At 38.4% G+C, this 24,919-nt stretch overlaps 1 protein-coding gene across 1 annotated transcript in view; it reads right to left on the reverse strand.

Moving 5' to 3' along the window:
- Positions 1 to 24,919, reverse strand: part of ark2ca (arkadia (RNF111) C-terminal like ring finger ubiquitin ligase 2Ca) — a 185,759-nt gene that overhangs the window by 116,360 nt on the left and 44,480 nt on the right. Inside the window, exons 2-3 of the mRNA XM_059965550.1 lie at positions 20,886 to 20,979; positions 18,593 to 19,427 (exon numbers count right to left, since the gene is read on the reverse strand). Of these exons, the coding sequence (XP_059821533.1) occupies positions 18,593 to 19,331 (739 nt within the window). The 5' untranslated portion in view covers positions 19,332 to 19,427; positions 20,886 to 20,979. The remainder of the gene's footprint in view (positions 1 to 18,592; positions 19,428 to 20,885; positions 20,980 to 24,919) is intronic.

Genomic DNA, 24,919 nt, shown 5'->3' on the forward strand with positions numbered 1-24,919 from the left:
CGCGGGATGGATATACATAAGTTATCATTATATGCAGCTAACTTGTTATTATATATTTCTGATCCTGATAAATCCATTCCTGCAGTTATATCATTGTTGGTTCAATTTAGTAATTTTTCAGGTTATAAATTGAATCTTAATAAGAGTGAATTGTTCCCCCTAAATAGGCAGGTTCCAATTTACACAAATTTACCTTTTAAATTAGTTAATGATTATTTTATATACTTAGGGATTAAAATTACAAAAAAACTTAAGGATTTATTTAAGGTTAATTTTTTACCCTTAATTGATCAGATTAAATGTTTGTTTACTAAATGGTCACCATTGTCTTTATCACTGATAGCTCGGATTAATGTTATTAAGATGATTATTTTACCTAGGTTCTTATATATATTTCAAGTGGTACCAATTTTTATTCCAAAATCCTTTGACAATGTTGATTCAAAAATTTCTTCATATATATGGCAGAATAAAAATCCTAGGTTAGGTAAAAGATATTTACAGAAGTCAAAAAAGGAAGGTGGACTGGCATCGCCTAATTTTAGATTTTATTACTGGGCAATTAATATCCAATATTTGAAATGCTGGTTAAGGGATTTGGATTTATCTCCTAGCCCTCACTGGGTAAATTTAGAAACAAAATCTGTACAAGGATTTTCATTGGGTTCTATTTTAAGGACTTCTCTTCCCTTTGCTCTTTCTAAATTGCATAAACGAATTGACAATCTGATAGTTAAAACACACTCTACGTATATGGTTTCAATTTCAGAAATTTTTTGGGTTGAATCAATTTGTTTTAGCAATTCCTATTGTATCCAAATTCTTTTTTCATCCCTCTATTATGAACCAAACTTATTTAGCTTGGAATACTAAAGGTATACTATGATTTCCTGATTTATTTTTGGATAATTGTTTCACATCTTTTGAACAATTATCTAATAAATTTGCCCAGATCTCATTTTTTTTTTAAAAAGATATTTGCAGATTAGGAACTTTTTACACTGTACTTCCTACATTTCCAAATCTAGATTCTATGGGTATTTTGGAGAAATTGTTAGAACTAAATCCTTTTCAGAAAGGTGTAATATCAAATGTTTACAATATAATTATAAAAATATGTTCAAAGGCCTTTTATAAGATTAAGAATGATTGGGACAGAGAACTTAATTTTACTATCCCTATTGAGAATTGGGATAAAATTCTTCAACTAGTTAATTCATCCTCTGTATGTTCTGAACATTCATTGATACAGTTTAAAGTGGTGCACAGGGCTCATATGTCCAAGGATAAAATAGCTTGTTTTTATTCCCACATAAATCCTATATGTGACAGATGTCATTCTGAGATAGCTTCTCTAACTCATATGTTTTGGTCATGTCAGTCTTTGAAAAAATATTGGAAAGACATTTTTGATATTATTTCCACGATATTGATATTGATTTACAACCTCATCCTATTACTGCAATCTTTGGTCTGTCAATGATGGAGTCAATTCATTTATCTCCTTCTGCTTGTCGGATGATTGCATTTCTTACATTAATGGCTAAAAGATCTATTTTGTTGAATTGGAAAGAAATTAATGCCCTTACCATATTTCATTGGTTTTCTTAAAGAATGTTATGTTGAAATTTGGGAAAAAATAGAAGTGTCATATATGAGTCTTCAATGAAAGTTGAAAAGACTTGGAGGCCATTCATTCGAATTTTTCACATGAGGTACTTTGACCCTGATTTGGGGGGGGGGGGGGGGGTGTCTGTCGCTTTGGACTTCCAGCATTTGAAGATTTTCTCTTGTTTGTGACTTTCAGTTGCAGCTTTTACTGGCTTTTCATTTCAGTCAAACAGTACATTTCCCCTTCAGCAGTCAGAAAGCAACTCATGACCCCTCAAAGTGTTTCACCATCACACTTAATCCCGTGATAGCGAAACACTATCACGTGATGTTATGTTATCACAGTGTTTTTTGGGGACAATAATTTTTTTTCTCTTTTTCTTCTTTTTGTTTTTTTTCATATTGATCTACCTAATTTGTTTTTTTTTGTCTTGTCCATATTATATTTGTATCACGTATGATTTGGGAAGACTTAACTATATTGTACTTATTGCTCATGTATCCTTTTATGCTCATTTTAATTTTGTAATCCCAATAATTATGTATCAATCTCACCATGTTGATATTAATAAAAAGATTCAAAAAGAAAGAAAGCTTCATCCTAAGAGTAGGTGTGGCAGAGATGGAGGAATTGTGAGAAGGGGACGGCATTTTTGCAAGAGACAGGGTGGGAAGAGGAATAGCCCAGGTCGCTGTGAGAGGCTTATAGTAGACATCAGTAGATAAGCCATCTCCAGGGATGGAGACAGAAAGATCAAGGGGAGAGAGGTGTTGGAAATGGACCAGGTAAATTTGAGGGCAGGGAGAAAGCTGAAGGCAAAGTTAATGAAGTCAACGAGCTCAGCATGCGTGCAGGAAGCAGTGCCAATGCAGTTATCGATGTAACGAAGGAGACGTGGGGAACGGATACCAGTATAGGCTTGGAACACGAATTGTTCCACAAAGCCAACAAAAAGGCAAGCACAGATGGGACTCATACGGGTGCCCATCGCTACACCTTTAGTTTGGAGGAAGTGGGAGGAGCCAAAGGAGAAATTATTAAGAGTAAGGACTAATTCCGCTAGACGGAGGAGAGTGGTGGTAGAAGGGAACTGGTTAGGTCCAGAATCCAAAAAGTGGAGAGCTTTGAGACCTTCCTGGTGGGGGACAGAGGTATATAGGGACTGGACATCCATGGAGAAAATAAAGCGGTGGGGGCCAGGGATCTTAAAATCATTGAAAAAAATTCAAAGCGTGAGAAGTGTCCCGAACATAGGTGGGAAGGGATTGAACAAGGGGGGGATAAAACAGTGTCAAGGTATGCAGAAATGAGTTTGGTGGGGCAGGAGCAAGCTAAGATAATGGGTCTACCTGACAGGCAGGTTTGTGGATCTTGGGTAGGAAGTAGAAACAGGAAGTGCGGGGTGTGGGAACTATGAGGTTGGTGGCAGTGGATGGGAGATCCCCAGAGCTGATAAGGTTGGTGATGGTGTCGGAGACAATGGCCTGGTGCTCCTTAGTGGGGTCATGATCGAGGGGTAAATAAGGAGGTATCAGTGAATTGTCACTGTGCCTCGGCAAGGTAGAGGACAGTACGCCAGACTACAACAGCACCCCCCCTTATCAGCGGGTTTTATAATAAGGTTGGGATTGGTGCAGAGGGAGTGGAGAGCACAGCGTTTGGAAGGAATGAGGTTGGAATTGGAACAAGGTGTGGTGAAGTCGAGATGGTTGATGTCCCGTCGGCAATAAGCAATAAAAAGATCCAGAGCAGGCAGAAGACCAGAGCGGGGTGTCCATGAAGAGGAGGAGGGTTGAGACGGGAGAAGGGGGTCATCAGTGGGGTTGGGAGAATCCTTGCCGAAGAAGTAGGCTTGAAGACTGAGCCGGCAGAAGAAGAGTTCAGCGTCATGGCGCACGCGGAACCCAAAGTATGTGGGCGAAGGGGGACAAAAGTAAGGCTCTTACCGAGGACAGAGCGCTCTGCCTCAGAGAGTTGAAGGTGGGAGGGGATGGTAAAGTGCCTCTCTTATTTCTTGCAAAGCTTTATAAATCATAATAAACTGGTCATGATAAATATTGTATAAATCTAATCCATTTTATATAACAATGAGTACAAGGTTAAATAGTGGAAGAAGATCAGCCTCTATAATATTACTGAAGTAGCGCCAAACAAGCTGATATTTGAGCCACATGGTATATTTATTAGTGTAAAAATTTTAAAGCTTCTCACTACCAAATTAATTTTTTGCATGTGAAATTGACTAACTAGTACCATTACTTGCTGTCTCCCAAATAAAGTTAAAATATAAAGGTATTTTTTATATGTACTGAATGAACTACCAAAGGATATGTTAGATGACATTGACTTGCATATTGGTACACCTATTCCATGTATTGTCAATCAGTCAGCAGGGTCAAATTTCAAAATATCTGGCTTCTTTACATTTGCTTCCTGCTGTGGTCTTGCTATGCCACTTACTACACCAAGATGAAATTTACCTTGACTTCCAGTGCACCAGCACAGCTCTTCACTCCCTACAGAATAAAAGAACTACCTACAGCAGGTACCTCAAAGCATTAGAGAGATAACACCAAGACAATCTTTGCAATATACTCCAAATCCACCAGCAGGATAAATCAGGCAATGCCAGCTTCCTCTCCAGGCCACATCCCCAACAATGAGACTCATATTACTCTCAGTTGACTTAATTGGACAAAGTATGGCACTCATTGGGCGGCAGAGTGGAGATTCGTCTGTTCCAAAGGAAGTGTAAGGCATTCCTTCCCTCCACTAGCCTGCTGGTCATCCCTGGGCGATGTGCAGAATCTGCTTAGCCCCTCTGATCAGGGTCTCGTGAAGCCATGGGAGCAAGTGGTGGATGGTCATATGAGCAGCTGGTGCACATCACAAATGCTGGTTATGCTACCATTGATGCCAGGCAATCTCTGAAGAGTATTGATAAAAGCTGGGGTCACCTGCCTTGTAAAGACACTGCCTAGAAGAGAGCAATGGCAAACCACTTCTGTAGAAAAATTTGCCAAGAACAGTCATGGTCATTGATTGACCATGATTGCCCTTGTCATATAATATGGTACAAAATGATGTTGATGTCACTTATACAATATTGGATATTCTACTTTGAGCTCTCTTAGGAGAAGAGATTCCCAGCTGGATTGAGGAACCGATTAAGGATGTGCTCCGAAGACAAAAGGCCATGAATTTACAGTAACTCAATTGAAATTTATAACTAAATAAGCTTTTCCAGCCACTGCACTCTGTTTATGCACAAATCTTGATAGATAAATGTCAAATTCCCTGCAGCAATCACGGACTAAGAACGTGGAATAACAACATTTTTTCTTGGTCTAACCAGTGATGGTGTTTCCCACCCAATCTGAAGGTCAAGAATTGAATAAAAGGTGTCTTCACTATTCAAATATTGGAATTTAGCTAACCCAGGCAACAGAAAGAGCTAAAAGATGTCTCCTGCATTTACAGAACCACTTGAAAAAGATTAGTTTTGCTTTAAAGATATACCAATGAACGTTCATTCAAGGGCTGTTAGAACACATTATTTTAAAAGTCTTCAAGGATACAGCTTTTCCCAAACACATGTGAAAAAGACAAAGCAAATCAAATCTGAAAACATATGGCAACCTGAGGTAATTTAACCACAAATCTAACATGAACCTATATAACTACCTTCACAGCAGAGATTACTCAATAATAAAAAAACATACTAATACAGTGGATTCCAGTAAATAGGGCCTTCAGTTAATTGAGGCAGCTACTTATTTGGGAAGACATTTAAAGAACAAAAACTAATTGAGAAAATTGCCAGAATTTCCTTCATTTATTAAGGCCACTGTCATATAATTGGAGCAGGAGACCATTGTCAAACAGGTTCTAACAAGTGTCAGTCATGTGCACTTGTGTAGCCGTTACATGCTACACTGTGCTTTAAAATAGCATTAGTTGTGTATGTTTGTGTTCAAAAACCAGTGATTTTGTCATTGATAGTTGGCAAGAAATAAGCAGTAAGATAATTCAGAACAGTTTTGCTCACTGCATTTTCAACAATTCAGGCTTACAGATGCTAGAAATAGCCAGGAGTGAAAATTATATGACTTCACTACTTCATGCTAGGAACTGTGAAGAATTTGAAGGTATCAACAATTATCTTGAACTTTACAATGAAAATGAAGATTTGGAGGATGCAACCATCAAAAACATTGTATAAAGGCAGTGCATTATCTTCACTAGGTATCTGCTTATCAATCAGAAGAACATCGCAGCACACTCTGGATGAATTCCTCTGCCAATAGCTATTAGGAACTAATACAGTTTTACAGTACTGTAGTAGTATTAGTAGCATCCTAAATTGTTCTGTATTTCTATCAAATACAATTTATTACTAAGTTAAAAGATAGCTTGCATTATTACTTTTTAAAAAGTATTTTACGAAACTTCAGCTAATTGGGGTAGCAGCTTAATTAGGCCAAAATATACTGGTCCCGATGTATCCCAATTAACTGAAATCCACTGTATTTATTTTTCTTTCTCTATGTAAACTCACCAACAAAAATATTCTGAAATTGTTTTTTTGTAAAATTGCTGAAGTTAATACTACTGTTAATGTAAATATCAAACATGAATCAGATCAAAATCTAAAATTATAAGACCATAAGACATAGGGGTAGAATTAGACCATTCGGCCCATTGGGTCTGCTCTGCTATTCTATCATAGCTGATTTATTTTCTCTCTCAACGCCATTTTCATGCCTTCTCTCCATAACTATTAGTGTCTTACTAGTCGAAAACCTATTAATCTCCACTTTAAATATACCCAATGACCTACTTCTATTCATAGTAATTACAAACTCTTGCTGTTCTGTCTCCTTCAGAAGGTCTGCTCCCAGAACAAGATGCCCCTGAACCTGGCACGAGGGAGACATCAGAATAATCTGTTGCCTCACTCTTGGCCACAGAATTAGATTTATTATCACTGATTTATATGACATGAAATTTGTTGTCTTGCAGCAGCAGTCCAGTGTAAAGACAAAGTTATAAAAATACATACTGCAAAATAAAGGAATGAGGCAGGTTCACGGACCATTCAGAGATCTAATGGCATAGGGGAAGAAGCTGTTTCTACATTGTTGAGTGGAAGTCTTCAGGCTCCTGAACCTCCTTCACTATGATTGGATGATGAGAATCTATAATAATGGAGGTAATCTTTTTGAGATACCACTACCAACGTGCTTTCAATAGTGGGGAAAGCCTTGCAGCATTTGTGATCCTGTGCATTGGAGGCCCCTTATCAGTCCGTGATGCAACCAGTCAGAATGCTCTCCACCATAAGCCTAAAGAAATATGCAAGAGTGTTTGGCGACATATCAAATGTTCTCAAACTCCTAACCAAGTAGAGGCACTGGCCTCTCAGAGCGGCATCAAAGTACTGGGCCCAGAAGATATCTTCTAAAATGTTGACACCCAGGAACTTGAAGGTGATCATCTTTTCCATTGTTGACCACTCACTGAGAGCTGGTGTATGCTCTCCTGACTCCCCCTTCCTGTCTACAATCAATTCCTTGGTCTTGCTGAAACTGAGAAGGGCCTTTTTGTTCCCCTCACTAAAGAATGACCCCACTATTTGTCAAGTCAAGTCAAGTCACTTTTATTGTCATTTCGACCACAACTGTTGGTACAGTACATAGTAAAAATGAGACAACGTTTTTCAGGACCATGGTGTTACATGACACAGTACCAAAACTAGAAAAAAAAGAGAAAGCTACACTAGACTACAGACCTACACAGGACTGCATGAAGTGCACAAAAACAGTGTAGGCATTACAATAAATAATAAACAGGACAATAGGGCAAGGTGTCAGTCCAGGCTTCGGGTATTGAGGGGTCTGATAGCTTGAGGGAAGAAACTGTTACATAGTCTGGTTGTGAGAGCCCGAATGCTTCGGAGACTTTTCCCAGATGGCAGGAGGGAGAAGAGATTGTATGAGGGGTGCATGGGGTCCTTCATAATGCTGTTTCCTTTGCGTGTAGTGTAAATGTCCATGATGGCGAGAAGAGAGATCCCGGTGATATTCTCAGCTGACCTCACTATCCGCTGCAGGATCTTGCGAGCCGAGATGGTGCAATTTCTGAACCAGGCTGTGATGTAGCTGCTCAGCATTCTCTCAATACAACCCCTGTAGAATGTGATGAGGATGGGGGTGGGAGATGGACTTTCCTCAGCCTTCGCAGAAAGTAGGGACACTGCTGGAGCTCATTTTAGTGCCAGACTTGACTGCTGTTGCGGCTTTACTCTGACAGGCCATTTACGGACCAACACTATACATAATGGCACAACTTGTGTATTTAATATATCAGTAAAATTTGAGTAATATAAAATATTGTTTGATTACACATTCTTTATTGTATAAATAATTCATTATTGTTACATGCATGAAGTATATAAATGGCATATGCTATCAAGCCACCACATCACATGCTTGCACCCTGCTTAAAGTAAAAACAAAGAAAGTTAGACCATTTTCCCAGGTCATGTTTTTGCTTTCAATTAATCTTACATTTTGGAGTTATAAAACCTAATGGTGGCAACAAGGGTGGAACCAAGAGCAGGATAAAGAAAGAACAAGAACCTGGAACTGGGAGAGAAGCAAAGATTGGAGTAGATGCAGAGAGAAAAGACAAAAAAAAAAACGATGTCCAGAGCTGTCAGAACCACTTCCTGCAGTCTTAGTCAACTCCACAACCACCATGGAGGAAGCCTCAGAACCTGAGATAGTTTCACAACTACAAGTCTCAAACGCCAAGCAGAGTGACCTCCCTTGTCAGGAAAGACTTAGACCATGAGAATAAGAAATCTTTAGGCCTGAATGGGATAATTTCAAATGTACTATGCTGTGGATGTCTATATAGTACCTTCATTTATTTGTAGTTGTGTATATAGTTGAGATGCATTTTATACAGAGTTGAAGGTTATAGCTAAGCCAGGAGGTGTTGTGTATTTAATATCAGTAATATTGTAAATATACCATTTGATTAAACATTCTTTGTTGTTTAAATAATTCTTATGGTTATATGTACGAAGTACATTAATGGCATACATCTGCACTCCATAATGTCATATGCGCATACTATGCTTAAAGTAAAAACAAAATTAGATTGTCCTTCCCAAGTCCATGTTTTTGCTTTCAATTAATTTGTTTTTGGTGTTGGAAAACATAACGAATAACGACCAAAGGCATCCCCAGTACCATCTGCCGGCATTCACTGCACTATCTGGAGCAGCATATCCTTTCTTTCTACAGCCGTAACATGACCAAACCAATGACATTTTCAATGTTCCACAGCATGTGCAACTACAGCTTCAAATGCTGTATGCAGTCTGATAGGCATGGTCACTAAGGTCACTGGAAAATTCCTTGAACTTCCACATGCCCCTATGGGAGGAATATACCACCGCTCCAGTTTCCATAACCTTTTTATCTCCAATTCATTCAACTAAAAACAAGACAGTTCTTTGGTTGCACTGCCCCTCACAAAATGGCTGCTCCCATGATAGCCCAATGCTCTATCTCCAACAAAGGGACAAAGAAACCTTACACTTCTTCCCATTTTCATTGAAAACCACATCCCATCTGTTAATCAGATTTATATTTTCCCTTGCCTTGACCTTCTCTACCATCAACTGCTTGAGCAAAAATTAAATAGTATTCTATTAGTCACGATAGTCTGCTGTTCAACAGACAAGTCTAGAATCATTTTCCATCTTTTTCATTGATTTACCAACATCACAGATATGTAGGTGGTGAAATTACAATTAAACACTCCCAACCAGGATATAATAATTAAAAATATGATGGATAATAATGTGTCACAAATGTCAGCATGAGAAATGGAAAATATATCTCTCAACTGAAAGTAGCATATACGGTGCCTATAAAAAGTATTCACCCCCTTGGAAATTTTCATGCTTTGGTGTTTTAATTTAATCACAGTGAATTCAATTTGGCCTTTTTTTGACATTGATCAACAGAAAAGGACCCTTTCATGTCAAAGTGAAAACAGATCTCTACAGTGATCTACATTAATCTAAAGTATTCAACCACCCTTTAATATGATACACCAAATCATCACTAGTGTAAGCCAAATGGTTTTAAAATTCACATAATTAGTTAAATGGAGATCACCTGTGTGCAGGCAAGGTGTTTCAATTGATTGTAGTAAAAATACAACTGCATCTGGAAGGTCCAACTGTTGGTGAGTCAGTACCCTGGCAAAAACTACACCATGAAGACAAAAGAACACTCCAAACAACTCAATGAAAAGGTAATTGAAAAGCACCAGTCAAGACATGGATACAAGAAAATTTCCAAGTCACTGACTATCCCTTGAAGTACTGTTAAGTCAATCATCAAGAAATGGAAAGAACATGGCACAGTTGCAAATCTGCCTAGGGCAGGCCATCCTCAAAAACTGAGTGACTGTGCAAGAAGGGGACTAGTGAGGGAAGCCACCAAGAACCTATGACAACTCTGGAGGAGTTACTAGCTCCAGTAGAGATGAGAGAGACCTCACATACAACAACTGTTGCCCAAGTAGTTCACCAGTCACAAGCATTATGGGAGCGGCAAAGAGAAAACAAACTTACATGAAATCTCGGCTAGAGTTTGCCAAAAGGCATGTGAGAGACTCTGTAATCAGCTGAAGAAGGTTCTATGGTCTGACCCATGCAAGTACCCCTGGCTACACCTTTTGTTTTAAGGAAGTGGAAGGAGTCAAAGGAGAAATTATTGTGAGTGAGGACAAGTTCCGCTAGACCGAGGAGAATGGTGGTGGAGGGGAATTGGTTGGGTCTGGTGTCCAAAAAGAAATGAATAGCTTTGAGGCCTTTCTGGTGAGGGATGGAGGTATATTGGGACTGGACATCCATGGTGAAAATAAGATGCTTAGGTCCACAGAAGTTGAAATCATTGAAAAGATGAAGAGCATGTGAAGATTCATGGATGTAGGAAGGAAAGGACTGAACTTCTGGGTAATGACCCCCCCCCCCTCACCAATCTCCATTCCATTTTCCCTCTCTCACCTTCTCCTTATCTGCCCGTCACCTCCCTCTGGTCCTCCTCCCCTTTTCTTTCTTCCATGGCCTTCTGTCCTCTCCTATCAGATTTCCCCTTATTCAGCCCTGTATCTTTCATCAATCAACTTTCCAGATCTTTACTCCCCCCCCCCGCCCATGTCACCTTGTGTTTCTTCCTCCCCTCCCCCACCTTCTAACTCTGATTCCTCATCTTTTTTTCCTCCAGTTCTGACGAAGGATCTCGGCCTGAAACGTCAACTTACGAAAAGAAATATTTTCATTCATATTGCTACCAGAAGGTTGCAAAAAATAATCATTCAAAATGCAGGAAATTAAGGCATGATATTTTCCGTTTCACAACACAAGATCCTTGTTGTATTTAACTTTACCAGTCCTGCAGACTCAAGTGCATTTTGTGTCTATATCCAAAAGCAACTCAAATAGAACTAATTTTGGGTCTCTATTTCTTACCAGCTACCCACCCCATATAGCAAACATCAACCTGTATTTCTCTTTTCCCCTGCTATGTGCTCCTAATATTCTACTTGTTTCATGTTATCCAACAGTCTTTCATTTGCATTTTCATCTAATTTTGGAATATCCAAAAAGGAACTTGGTGAATTTGATCGCTCTTCTCTATTGGCTGATGGGACACACATTAAAAAAATGTAATGGAAAGGCTGAACTCAATGTCAATTAATTACTCAGTTCCCCAAATCCTAATCACAAAACAAAACACTCCAGATCTAAGAACATAAAACTCTGCAGATCTTTTCAGAGCAACTGTATTTTTAAGGATAAGTGTCTAGAGTGAAAAGCATTGGCCAGAAGGTTATTTTAGGCATTCAGTCCTTCCTTCTGCAGTTACTTATCCATGGGCATATTTTGTATAATTTTACCTCTACTAATTTCATCTATTTAGAGAAAGTGTTAAGGAACTAGAGCTGCAGCTTGATGACCTTCAGCTCAGGATGTCTGAATGCAGGCGCTACAGGGAGATGGCCACCTCTAGGCTACAGGAAGCAGGTGACTGTTAGGAGAAGGAAGGGAAATGGGCAGTACAGAGTACCCATGTGTTTGTTCCCCTGGTAATAAGTATAGTGCTTTGGATACTATTGAGGGGTCAACCTAGTGGGGGGTGCTGCAGCGACTGGGTCTCTAACACTGATCAGAAGAGAGGTGAAGAGGACTGCAGTAGTGACAGGAGATATCATAGCTAGAAGAACAGAGAAGAGATTCCGTGGGTGCAATAGAGACACGGCCAGATGGTACGTTGCCTCCCACCTACCAGGGTAGGTAATGTTTTGGATCGGGTCCACAGCATTTTAAAGAGAAGCATGAGAATCCAGAAGTCTTGGTACATAACACAAATAACACCAATGACATAGGATAGATACATCCCAAAGTGTTAACGGTATTCTAAAGGCAGGATGACACAACCATGGTTGACAAGTCAAAGCCAAAGAGAGCAAAAATTAGTGGGAAGTTGGAGGATTGGAAAGCTTTCAAACACCAACACAGGGCAACTAAAAAAGCCATAAATAAGGTAAAGATAGAATACGAAGGTGAGCTAGCCAATAATATTAAAGAGGATTACCAAAGGTTTCTTCAGATATATGAGGTGTAAAAGAGAGGTGAGAATAAATATCAGACGGCTGGAAGATTATTCTGGAGAGGTGGTAATGGCGACAAGGAAATAGCAGATGAACTGAGTAAGTAATTTGCATCAGTCTTCACTGTGGAAGATGCTAGTAGCATGCCAGAAGTTCAAGAGCATCAGGGGGGCAGAGGTGAGTGAAGTTGCCATTACTAGGGAGATTAATCTTGGGAAACGGAAAGAAATGAAGGTAGATAAGTCACCTGGACCTTAGGTCTTCATTCTGGGGTTGTGAAAGAGGTGGCTGAAGTAATTATGGAGGCAATAGTAATGATCTTTCAAGACTAGATTCTGGCACAGATCTGGAGGACTGGAAAATGACAAATGTCACACCACTCTTCAAGAAGAGAGAGAAGCAGAAGAAAGTAAATTATAAACCAGTTAGTCTGACCCCAGTGGTTGGGAAGATGTTGGGAGTCAATTGTTAAGGATGTGGTTTCAGGGTACTTGGAGGCACATGATAAAATATGCTATAGTCACCATGGCTTCCTTAAGGAAATAAGAAGCAGGATAGACAAAGGAGAATTGGTGGATATTGTGCACTTAGATTTTCAGAAGGCCTTCAAAAAGGTACCATACATGAGGCTACTTAACAAGTTAGGAGCCCATGGTATCACAGAAAAGATACAAGCATGGATGTGAGTATTGGCTGATTGGCAGGAGGCAAAAGGTAGTAATAAAGAAAGCTTTTTCTGGTTGGCTGCCAGTGACCAATGGTGCTCCACAGCAATGTGTTGGGGTGCTTTTTTTACATTACACATCCATGACTTGGATGACAGAATTGATGGCTTTGTGGCCAGGTTTGCAGCCAATATGAAGATGGGTGGTGGAGCAGGTACTGTTGGGAAAGCAGGGAGGCTGCAGAGGCACACAGACAGATTAGGTGAATGGGCAAAGTAGCAACAGATGGAATAGTGTCAGGATGTGTATGGTCATGCACTTTGGTAGAAGAAATGAAAGGGTTGACTATTTTCTAAATGGAGAGAAAATTCAAAACTCTGAGGTGCAAAGGGACTTGGGAGTTCTCGTGCAGGATTCATGAAAGGTTAATTTGCAGGTTGAGTAGGTGGTGATTAAAACAAATGCGATGTTAGCATTCACGTTCAGAGGACTAGAATATAAAAGCAAGGACGTAATTGAGGCTTTATAAGGTCTTGCTTGGAGTATTGTGAGCAGTTTTGAGCCTCTTATTTAAGAAGAGATGTGCTGACACTGAAGACTATCTATAAACTGTTGGTGAGGAAGTCCAAAAACCAGCTGCACAATGGTGTATTTAGGCAGAGGAGTAGGAGTTTGTCCACCAAGGTCTGTGGGACAATACTGTTGAATGCTGAACTGAAATACAGAAAAAGCATTCTGAAATAAGTGTCCTTGCTTTCTTAGTGTGTCAGGGCCAGATGCATGCCACACCTAAGATACAGGTCAAACTGTGGTACAGGTGTGCCACAATCTAAATGATTGCCAGAAGGTCAATATAGTTTAGCCCAATATTGATGCTCTCTGACTCAAATAGAGAGGGGACTTGTGAGAGTGAACTGCTATAAAGTGTTGGTCTGTTCATTCCTAAATTGTGACACAGTCTATACAATTTCCCAGTTATAAAGCTTGATTTATATTTTAAGTTTCCTGTCAAATAACACAGTGAAAGTGGGAAATGCTGGAAATAAATATCAAGTCAGGTCAGATCTATGCAGAGACAAATTAGTAATGATTCAAGTCAATGACGTTTCTTCAAAACTGGAAATGGTTATACAGAAACACAAGCATAATGCTGGAGGGTCTCATGAAGTGAGACATCATCTATGAGGAATAACCAGTTAACATTTTGGACTGAGATCCTTAATCAGAACTGGAAAAGAAGTCGGGGGAGGGAGCCAGAATAAGAGGGGGGGAGGGGAAGGAATACAAGCTAGCAGATAAGTGAAACTAGATGAGGGACATTAAGCGGTCTCATCACGTCAGCAGAGGCGGGCATGTCAGAATGATCACAATGAGGCTACCATCAGGTTGGAGGTGCAACACCTCATATTTAGTCTAGTGAGCTTCCAACCAAATAGCATGAACACTGATGTCTCTAGCTTCCTGACTGTCCCTTCTCCAGTTTTCTATTCCCCATTCCGACTCCTCTCTCGCACTCTCCGGCCCATCACTTCCCTCCTTATCTCCTATGGTTCAGCATCCTATTAGATCCCTTCAACACTTTAACTCTTCTCCCATCACCTCCCCAGCTTTTCGCTTCAACCCCACTTACCGACCTTCCCCCTCACTTGGTTTTACCTATCACCTGCTGACTTGAATTCTTTCCCCAGCACCACCTCCTTATTCTGGCTTCTTTTCCCTTCCTTTCCAGTCTTGATGAAGGGTGTTGGCCTGAAACATCGACCGTTTATTCTTTGCCATAGATGCTGTCTGACTTGCTGAGTTCCTCCAGTATTTTGAGTGTGTTGCTCTGGATCTCCAGTATCTGCAGAATCTCGAGTTCATATTTAGTGCAACTTTTTGTGATGCAGGGAAAATGGAGAGGGTAGAGGAGACTAACCAGATAAAATGGGGGTGGTAGTGGTAATACAAGATGAATGGTAATGGTAATGTGAAACAACAGGTAGTCTGTAGGTGTAAATGCAAAATAATTAAGACATTACTGAATGAATGTAGAAAAAAGGCTGGAAATCTGAAACGAGAATGTCAGGAATGAGAACTCAAATCACTGAATTCAATTTTGAGTCCAGAAGATTTATAAAGTACCTAATGGGAGTGCTGTTCCTTGAACCAAAGCTTTGGTAAAATTAAGGACCAATAAGTCAGAGTGGAATCAAAAAATAATAAATTTTTAAAAATGAGTTAAATAAAAGCCCACACTGTGCTTTTGAATTGAACAAAGGTATCCCATAGAGCATGCATCCAATTTGCTTACATCTTCCCATTGTAAAGTAGCCATAATTGTCGTGCTACAGCGCTCTGTTATTGAAATAGTATTATATAGTATAGAGTTAAATAAGTTGACTGGGAGAATTAACTACTCTGCAGAGGATGATAGATTTTCTTAATGCACTTGTGGCATTGACTTATCTAACTTTCCTAAGAAAGATGAAATAATAATGCAGTGGTGGGAAGAGCAATTGTATTTTTGAATAACATTCTTCTGCATTGCCTCTTAAAACTGAGGTATCATTTTAAAGTGCCTTAGCCCAAGAAAGACATCGTTAACCATTGGCTATGTTAACTACCATGGAGGTTGGAGACTTGATATCTGCATGTCCAAGAGTCCAAGGCCAAGTATTTGAGGTCCTGGGGTTGGAAGCCTATCTATGTGTGAGTGAGTGGGCGAATGGGAAAGGGAAATGTTTTGTTGTTGTCATTACACTGAGAGCATGTGTGTCCAATTAGAACTTAAAAGCAGTAATTCTATAGGAAAAACCATCTACAACAAGCAAATAGGAAGGGGTAGGCCACCTCGCCCTCAAGCCTTCCCCACTATTCATTATCATGGCTAATCTAATCCAGGCCTCAATTCTTTCTTTCTATCCCACTCCTCTAGCTTCTATATAAATTGCCAAAATACCTTCACAACCTTTATATTTTATTCTAATTAATCAAGCTTGCTGGCCTCTCAATCATACATACACTATGCAGTTTGAAGTGTCAGGGCAATTCATTGCTGGACCCAATTCAATGTTCCTTTGTTCCTCATAGTAATAAAACTGCTTCAACCAGAAATTTCAAAAATGAACACTCAATGCTTCTCTAAAAATTCCTCAACCTTCCTAAAGGGACTTTCGTTAACTTCTCTTTTAAGGGTATCTAATGCAAACTATGATCCATAAAAACATGTAACGGGCCATAAATGACATCCGAACTTCATCACAAACTATTTTCTCTCCAACCAAAGTTAAGGATTATTACAACCACCTTTCTCCTAATCTACCTCAGAACAATTAACTCAGTAGAGATTAGAGAACAAGCACAAGACATTAGTGATTTGTGTACCATAGCTAGTAAGTGAATGAATTACAATTACATTCAGATTAATCGTCTACCTATTCTAGAGACCAAATGGAAGGCACTATTAATAACTAAAATCTTGCTGTTGTAAATGCAATCAAAGGCACTAAAACACTGACAGACCAACAATCAGTCTATACGTTATACCACATAATAAGCAATACGTACCTCCTCCTTCAGCGTCCCTTGGCTCCAAGGATAATTTGCTTCCACTCAGTTCTGAGGAACGGAAGATGCCTGTGTGTAAATTCTTCTAAAGGGAGGTTGGCCATTGCGTGAGCTACCACACAGACTTGACAAAGCAAGAAATTATAGTCTCATGGCAAGCTGGTCCAGGACAAATGGTAAAAAGCTCTTCTGTACAGAACTAGCCCATACACAAACTCATTCATATACAATGCACACACAGAATTCTTGACAGCACATAAACACACAAAAATAATTCTTGCTTATGCCTTCTTCCTCATTCATACATCATTCTTGCTTCCACATTTTCCTCAGTCTCCCCCACCTAAAACCTTCCTTCACCTAATCTTTACTTCCTCATCGATTTCCCTGTATTCCACCACTCTCCAATTCACTGCTCTTTCCTCCGATCCAAGCCAATCCCCCAACAATTAGCACACTCCTCTCTGGGATCACATACAGTATTTCCCAATGTCTGTCACCCTTATTCAAACTGTTCCAGTAACTGAGCTGACCAAAGTCTGCAGCTTCGACCTTGCAACCAAAACCTATCCCAAGAAAACTTAGGGCAATTTTTAGTCGTCCAGCTGGTGATGCAGGCTAAATGTTTCCCAACCAATACTAGTGGATTTATCCTGTGGTACTGGGAATACTTCACTTGGCTGCGTGAATGCTATAAGAACAGTGCAATGATAAGTGAAATAATTTACATGATAGAAATGCTTGGTTTATTAGCAACTGGATATGATTATGTAAGCACACTAATTGATAATGAAGTATCTCCATAGAGGCTGGGAGGCAAAATTCATATGCATTACCCTTTATTTTTTCATGTCAACATTTTCTTCAAAATATTCTTTTAGAAAAACATTCTTTTCAAATATACAACTGTACAGATGCCAATGGCACTTCAAAATCTCATCTACGTATTACCTAAGTAACAGACATATCCTTTAAGAAGCCTGTATCAATTTCACTTGCCATTTGTGGAAACAAAATCCATTGTTTTGTACTGCTATTCATCATTTGTGTATACATAGATACAAAGTTACAGCTGATGACAGTGATTTGCACAATTTCATTCACCATCAACCACCTGATATCATCAGGTTTGCAGTGCACAAATTCTTAATAATGAACGTCAAGGTACTTAGTTTACAAACAATCTGAATTAATAGCAACAATTTACAATGAAACCCAGTGACCCAGGTATTCTTATACACATTGCAACCTATCCCTTCTTCCCAAAGTCAGTCTTAAATTTGATTTGATACTACACACCAAATTACTGATTGGAGCCCCAAAATTAAACCCCAGCAAATAAGCAATTGGTTAACATTATGCAAGTTTTTTGTAAATAATTTTAACCAACGTTCTAGAGGATAATTATAAGTGAATTCTGCAAGAAAATGCGCAAGTCCACTACTGTGAGTAGTTGATGAGTACTGCATTGTAATTTCTAACAGTAAAGTAAAAACATTAAGCTTCTATTTTCAAAACTATTTTAATACATTTTCTATCCCAATAAGGATTTTGCCATTACCAAATTATAATTCAGCAGATTATCAGTCCAATAGAAGAAATGAACACAATGTTAGAAAATCAGATCCAAAATAATGCTTGTTCAAAGCTGAAGATATTGTTTTAAAGGTAATAATACTCCATTCATTATAAATCAAAATATAGTTGTTTTATCAAACATTTTTAAGGGAGTTGGAGGCTTGAGCCACTTGAAGACTTTCTCCAAGTAGTTTTAAAAAAACTCAATGCATCCCAAACAGGAAATCTAAATACAAAAGCACTTAATCAGTAAACTATGATAAGGCATTGATATAGGGAAGAAGTGGGCATGAGCAGCTTTATCTCAAAGCAGACTTAGTTCTCTAAATGGAGACTAGGCTAATTTCAGGTATCTATTTAATACATGTGTACATAATATTGCTTTATGGACAATGTTTCACTTCGAAAGAAGTCAGGAGGAAACTAGTCAAGCCATCAAGATACTGATTCTTTCATTCATAATCCTGACATAAAGGATATTTGTAAATACCTGGAATCTCTGCACTAATCGTCCTGTTGCCATTTCCAGAAACTTCGTCCTCTGATGAACTTGTGCTGGAATCACATGTCAAGTCGCTATCACTTGTACTGCTGTCCTGCAGCAACGTATACTTCTTCCGAGCTGCTGCTTCACGTTTCTGCCGTAGCAATCGTATCCGTTCCTTTTGTTTCTGGGTTCTAACCTTTGATACACGGCCGTTCTGCTTGTCATTTGAAGAACGGTTCTTTTTGGGAGCCATGGTTGACGTTTCACTCTCAGACCTAGATCGCCGTGATTTTCTGCCGATTGAAGGACCAGACCCTCCAGAAGGATCCTCTTCCACGGCCACATTTGTCTGGGGTGCCTCATTCTCTTCTACAGATGAAAGTGTGTCAGAGTCTGCCAAATGACCACTGGATGAAGGGGAAACCATGCACTGATTAGAAGAGTCACTATCATAGGTACGGCCAGCTGTTTGTTTATCACTGTCTGCAGATGGAAGCTGAGATTCAGAAGAGTCTTGCCCAAGTTCCATTAACAAGCAAGGCTCCACAGACAGGCCACTTATTTTCAAAGAACGTTCACTGTTCTCTTTTGTCAATTTGGCTGTTGTCTCTTTTGGAAATGACCCATCATCTTCCTTGCAGGTGTCACCGGATTTTGTATCAATACCTTTTGATGAAGCCTCAGTTTCCTCCAGACCATCCTGGGAAGAGAACTCTGCCTTCTCTACTGCTTCCATCTTCATGTCAAGTTAAGTTTTTAAGCACTTACTATAAAACACCATATAGCACCCAGGACTATAGACGTGTGCTCAGCTAAAGGTTTAACAAACTGGAGAAACCTGAAAAGAGAAAAATTATTAGTCAAGTTAAATTGCAATTAGCATATTGGCTTCCATCTATCCAAAGCAAACAGAAATCTTATTCCTGGCAGAATATTATTTTAATTAGGCAAGCAATAACAAATTGTGCACAGAAATAGTTTGCATTTACTTGCCACCTCTCTCCAAAGATTCATATTCCAATAATCTCAGTTCAATGTTCAAATGTTCTAGTTATTTTTATTCCAGAATTTAAATTCCGATTTCCAGAGCCGGTCCTTAACCTTGATATTAGTTTTCCAATTAATTTTGTAGACTCAATTTTGTTCAATAACCAAAAACAGATAACCAGTAAAACTAAGGTACAATTTAAAAACTACAATATCTGAGGCAATGTATACCAATAAGAATTGCTCATGTATATTTTCACTAACCGAACATGTTTACTAATTCAATCATTTATTTTAACTAAGGATTGTACCTTGGTGTCTCTCATCCCCAATAAAAATAAGAAAGAAAAATTGATTAAATTCAAGTCACAGAACATCATTTTGTTTGACACACTACAACTTCATAAGATGCAAAAGTTGTTAATAAAAAATTGGAAGGAAAAATTTAAGGGTAGAAGCATGTTCATCTCCAATCATCATATTACTCCATAATTTTCTGTCCTGTTTATCAATTTAATCTCTACTTTAGACTACTGTTCTCAATATAGAGATATTCACTATAAAACCCTTTACTACTATGTGCAACTCCACATAATTTGGTTTAGGAAAACAATTTTTAACAGGTAAGAAAACTAATATTTCAATTGCAAAGGCAGAAGTTTTAATTCTTAGTCTTTTAAACACCCAGAACTAAGTTTTCAGCACCATAGATGACTGAAGGTCATTTTAGAATTATTGTGAATGCTGAATTCACCATTTGAATAAAAAAGGAAAATTTCTAGTAATTTGGTAAAAACCATAGTACTTTTATTCACTTTTAAGAAATGGGCATGGTTGGCAAAATTACAACTAACTATACTTACCAGAACTTCAGTAATGGCAGCTTTTCGTCTTAAATGCAGAGCTATTTTATTTTAAGTCTTTTCAGAAGACAATTAAGAATCCTGGCAGCTGGAGCTACAGTTAAACCTAAATAGGGAAGGTCAGCACAGATCCTTCCATAAACCACCAATTTTAAGAGCTTTGTAAACAATATATACTATTACCAATTTTAAAATCCAGTTCTCACACTGCCATAATGGATAAAGATAGCTAACAGTACGCAACTTAAGGCCCCTGGATTACTAGTGGAATCCTTGTCTAAACAACTATCCCACCAATGAAGCAGTAACTTCAAAGGACTATTCCATATTTATGATCAAATTGACCAATATTCAAAGCCTTATCTAATAAAGAAATAAAAAGCCACAAAGTCATAACTGATAAAAACCCAAAAATAGTTCAGTAATCTAAACAGGAGTCTACCCACTGGGAATGGAGCATACTGCAGACATGTACAGTCCAAGATCATTCTCATTTTGAGTTCCAACGAGGGAGAATGCAGGAACCATGGACCAACAGCCCTAAAACAAAGATAATTTTGAATGAGGTAAACTCTTTTACAATTATTGACATAAAGCTCAGGATTGAAATTTAATGGATAACTATCAAATTTAATATTTCAACAAAAACTGAATTTCCTTCCCATCACATTCAGAACATGGGTCATTTAAGCAGAGAGGGGAAAATTTTAAAAGGGAAAACTTTCCAAGTGAAGGGTAGTACATACAGTACTATGCAAAAGTCTTAGGGACCTTAGATTTTTGTAAATTTTTAGCTGTTTAGTTTTTGTCTTCTGGATTAGTGCGTCAGTAGAAAAGAAAATTTTATTTTTCTAAACATTCATTTTCCAAAAAACTAAGTTAATGAATTTTTTGTATTCCATTGAAGAAAGTAACACAATAACTAATAGACCTTCTTTCAAATAAAAACTTGATTACTTTGTACGTATACAGCCCACTGCATGATTAAACAAAAATAACACAGTATGCTAATAATCAATAACATAATGAGTTGAATGAACTAAAACTGGTTAACTGAAACAAACAGGTATAGAAGGAATCAAACCGGGCAAAGGTCAATCAATCTAAAAGGTGAGAGCATGGCCAATGTGACAGTTTAACCGTCAAATCAACAATTCTCATATCATGGCAAGAGTGAGCAAAGCAACAAGACACAAGGTGGTTATACCGCATCAGCAAGGTCTCCCCAAGCAGAAATTTTGCAGGAGACAGTAGTTTCAAGATGTGCTGTCCAAGCTTGTCTGAAGAACATCAAAGAAACAGGCAAAGTTGAGGATTAGAAACTTAGTGGTTGGCCACAGAAACTGAGTGCAGCAGATGAGAGATACATCAAACTGATGTCCCTTCTGAGTCTGATGAAGTTCGGTACTGCTATCAACTCTGCAATAACAGAAACCACTGAAACCCAAGTACACCCTCTACAGTCTGGAGAAGTCTTATCAGAAGTGGTCTTCTTGGAAGAGATGCTGCCAGAAAGTCATTCCTCTGAAGTAGAAACAAAGTAAAGAGACTCACCTATGCACAAAAACACAAGGACTGGGGTGCTGAACAATAGCAGCAAGTGCTCTGGACTGACAAGTCAAAACTTGAAATTTTTGACTCAAACAGGAGACAATGTCCACAGAGGAGCTGGAGAACACCACATGAATGAGTGTCTGCAGCCAACAGTGAAGAATGGCAAGCAAGCAAGACAAAGTCTGCAGAACTGCGGCAAGTTCGCCAAGGTGTTTGGAATAATCTACCAGCCCATTTTCTTAAAAAATCTGCTTGACAGCATACCTAGAGAACTGATGCAGTTTTAAAGGCAAAGGTTGGTTGCACCAAATAATGATTTGATTTAGTTTTTTACTATTTAGTACTCCTTTTGATATTTACAAACTCTTCTTTATTTTTGAAAGCATCTTCACTTTATAGAAATTTTTTTTTGCACGTGCCTAAGACTTTTACACAGTGCCTACATGGAACAAGCTCCCAGAAGAAGACATAGATACAACTACAAAGTTTAAAAGACATTTAGATAGGCAAGTGGATAGAAAAGGTTTAATGGGTTATGGGCCAAATGCATCCAAATAGCTCAAGTGGATATCTTAGTCAGCAGGATTGAGTTTGGGCGGAAAGGCCTGCTTCTGTGCTGCATGACTCCGCCTCCAAGGTCATATGGTCTCGTCTCACACAAGCATTTATGATCTAGTTAGTAATAATTTGAAGGTTAGCTTCTGAAATGAATGTCATCTGTACACTGCAATTCTGACTGAGAATTCTGGAATGAAAGCAATATAGGTTCAGCAATTCCCACAAAATTTGAGGGTAGGAGCATGTTCACCTCCAATCATATTACTCCATAGTTTTCTGCCCTGTTTATCAACTTAATCTCTACTTTAGACTACTGTTCTCAATATAAAGATATTCACTATAAAACCCCTTACTACTACTTGTAACTCTACAATTTGATTTAGGAAAACAATTCTTAACAGGTAAGAAAACTAATATTTCAATTGCAAAGGCAGAAGTTTTCATTCTTAGTCTTTTAAACACCCAGAACTGATGGGCGTAACTTCTGGACTGGAATCAGCAGTGTATTTCTAATATCCAACACAAAAGCTAGTACACCTTGGATCCCTTCTCGAAGATTAATAAATGGGAATTTTCTGTACTTATCACTGTAACATGTTCAGAAGTGGGAGACCACATTGGATTTCATCAGCAATTTTTTTTGCAACTCCATACATGTGCAGCAATTATATATTAAAAAAGAAACCATATCCAGAGTGATAGCAATGCCTTGGAACAAAATGAAAACTATTTTTTTTTAAATGAAGCTGTGAGGAGAAGATAAATTTTGATCCACCACTGGCTCAGCAGAATGCCAATGATCAAAAAAGTAGAATATGAATAAATACAAGGACACTAAGAAATTCTACATTGCTTGTTATTGATTTGAGTCAAAAACACTACAAATAGTCTTCTGAACAATTCATTGTTATCTAGCTGACAAACCAACCAGAAACAACCTTCAAAAGAAAAATGAAATATTAATTATGAGAAACCATAATAAAATGGCATTCATAATATACCCAACAGCTTGATGAATAATTATTTATATCAAATCTACAGATTAAGGAAATCAGACATGGAAAAAAATTAAGGTTACAAGTATTATCTAGCCTCAGAACTACATATACATTAGAGCACAATTCCAGTTAACATGGAATTCAATGGGCGGGGGAAGAGACAGGGCTTGTGTTTCAGAAAATCATGATACGGACAGTCAGGGCAGAGAATATAAAAGACAAGATATTTTGCTGCAACTTAACAAAAATATATTCAACTGCCTACTGAGTATTGTGTTTAATTCTGAACACCACACTATAGGAAGAAAAAGACTGCTCTGGAGGGTGTGCAGAGAACATTTACCAAAATTCCTGGATTGGAGAACTTCAGTTATAGGAAGGGATTGAACAAGCTGGACTTTGTTTTCCCTGGAGTGAAGAAGCCCAATGATGACCAGATAGAGGTATATAAAATCATATGGGGTATAAAGGCCAATAAAACTTTCTTCCCGTAGGACCAAAGGCAAGAGGACACAGGAAGGAGTGTTAAAGGAACTGTGAAGGGAATTTTTAAAAAAACTTGAGAGCACTTGATATTAGGAACACATAGCCAGAGGAGTGGTGGAGTCACTACTTTGGAGATAATTAGATAGCCACTTAAATTGCCAAGGCATATAAAGCTACAGACCTAATGTCAGTAAATGGGATTAGTGTAAGTGGGCAAAAAGATTAGCTTGGACTTGGAATTATATACAGACCACTTCATGATTTCACCATTAAGTCCTAAATGTACTGGAGCATATACACATTCAATTCACCTAAACTAATTACCAACATGTTTACTTGAGGTAGCCAAATAGTTTGGCAAGAACACCACAACTATAGAAATGCCTTCACTCTGAAAACTTTGGTGTACAATGCAAAATTACAATGATCGTTGCAGCAGATAAACATATCTGTGAGATTCTACAAAGATCTACAGAATTTATGCACATAAATAAGACAAAAATAAAATAATGGGGCTTCCTCCTTTGACTTGCATCAGTATTTTTTATTTGCAAAAATTACAAATGTAAACACCACTGGATTAACTTCCAAAACCGCCAATGACCAGTGCCTAAATCAGAAAACAATGGTGCTGGCAAGTTTGTGAACCCTGTAGAATTTTCTCCATTTATGAGATTTGAGTTGTTGGTTGTAAAAAAAAGAGACACAAAGTCAGATTACTGACAGAGTTGCTCTTCTCAAGAAAGATCTGCTAATGCACACTATGCCTTGGTCAAAACAACTCTTAGAAGAATTGTAGAGGTGCGAGAAGCTGGAAAAAGCTACAAAAGCATTTCTAAAGACCTTTGTGTTCATCAGTCCACAGTAAGAGAAATTGTTTACAA

This window comes from Hypanus sabinus, chromosome 3, assembly GCF_030144855.1.
Source record: "Hypanus sabinus isolate sHypSab1 chromosome 3, sHypSab1.hap1, whole genome shotgun sequence".
Classification (NCBI taxonomy): domain Eukaryota; kingdom Metazoa; phylum Chordata; class Chondrichthyes; order Myliobatiformes; family Dasyatidae; genus Hypanus; species Hypanus sabinus.